This window comes from Bubalus kerabau, chromosome 1 (assembly GCF_029407905.1).
Source record: "Bubalus kerabau isolate K-KA32 ecotype Philippines breed swamp buffalo chromosome 1, PCC_UOA_SB_1v2, whole genome shotgun sequence".
Lineage (NCBI taxonomy): Eukaryota > Metazoa > Chordata > Mammalia > Artiodactyla > Bovidae > Bubalus > Bubalus kerabau.
In genome coordinates, this window is record NC_073624.1 from 210,211,168 (window position 1) to 210,212,641 (window position 1,474).

The following is a 1,474-nucleotide window of genomic DNA, read 5'->3' on the forward strand; positions in this document are numbered from 1 at the left end:
TATTTTAAATTTTCACTAAAACTTATTTTCTTAAATGATATTCATGTTTTGTGTTTTGCTTTAAGTAGTTTTCCTATAGCCAGATTATAAAATTTTTATGTAATTTTTCTGTTTATTTTTAAACTTTTAAGCTATGGTCACATATTTTCACTAAAAGTTTCAAATTTTATTAGCATGATAGGCATACAGAACAGTTAGAGGCTGTACATTTTTTTTTTTTTTCCAGTTTTGCTGAGTTGCAGTAGAGATGGATGTAACCAATGAAAGCACCCAGGGAAATTTCATCCTTTTGGGATTTTCTGATCGGCCCCATCTGGAGAGAATCCTCTTTGTGGTTATCTTGATCGCATATCTCCTGACGCTTGTGGGCAACACCACCATCATCCTGGTGTCTCAGCTAGATCCTCACCTCCACACTCCCATGTACTTCTTCCTCGCCCATCTCTCCTTCCTGGACCTTAGTTTTACTACCAGCTCCATCCCTCAGCTTCTGTATAACCTAAATGGACACGACAAGACCATCAGCTACACAGGCTGTGCCATCCAGCTCTTCCTATTCCTGGGTCTGGGTGGTGTGGAATGTCTACTCCTGGCAGTCATGGCATATGACCGGTTTGTTGCAGTCTGCAAGCCTCTGCACTACATGGTGATCATGAATCCACAGTTATGCTTGGGTTTAGTGTCCCTTGCTTGGGGCTGTGGGGTGGCCAACTCTTTGATCATGTCTCCAATGACTCTGTGGTTACCCCGCTGTGGGTACCAGAAGGTAGACCACTTCCTGTGTGAGATGCCTGCCCTAATTCGGATGGCCTGTGTCAATACAGCTGCCGTTGAAGGCATTGCCTTTATTCTTGCAATAGGTATTGTGCTGTCGCCCTTAGTGTTTATCCTGATCTCCTATGGCTACATTGTGAGGGCTGTACTAAGTATTCAGTCATCCTCTGGGAGGCACAAAGCCTTTAACACCTGTGGCTCCCATCTCACAGTGGTCTCACTTTTCTATGGAAATATTATTTACATGTACATGCAACCAGGAACCAGCTCTTCCAAGGACCAAGGCAAGTTCCTCACCCTCTTCTACAACATTGTCACCCCGCTCCTGAATCCTCTGATCTACACCCTCAGAAACAAAGAGGTGAAGGGGGCACTGAGAAGATTGACTTTGGTAAATCTCAGTTTAAGAAAGAAATTATAATAAAAGACAATGTTAGGAATTCCCTTTTAAATGTTTTGTTCTTAAAAAACTTTGGATGTTTAATTATTATTTTTCATTACCACCATCTGTCAGAGTTTTGGCAGAATTCTTCAGACTCTGTAACACATTCCTACTCTTTGTGCAAATCATTAAGTATACCAGTTCTGATATTCAAATAATTCAAAACCAATACTTCTCCAGAGTAAGGTCTATTGATCCCTGTTGTTGTTCAGTGGCAAAGTCATGTCTGACTTTTTGCAACCCTGTGGACTGTAGTCC

General features: G+C 41.5%; 1 protein-coding gene across 1 annotated transcript; it reads left to right on the plus strand.

Annotated features, from left to right (window-relative positions):
* The first annotated feature begins 247 nt into the window (after positions 1-247).
* LOC129627216 (olfactory receptor 2W3-like) lies at positions 248-1,195 on the plus strand. The gene has a single exon (XM_055546861.1). It carries the CDS (start codon positions 248-250, stop codon positions 1,193-1,195), a length of 948 nt encoding a protein of 315 aa, XP_055402836.1.
* The last annotated feature ends 279 nt before the right edge of the window (positions 1,196-1,474 follow it).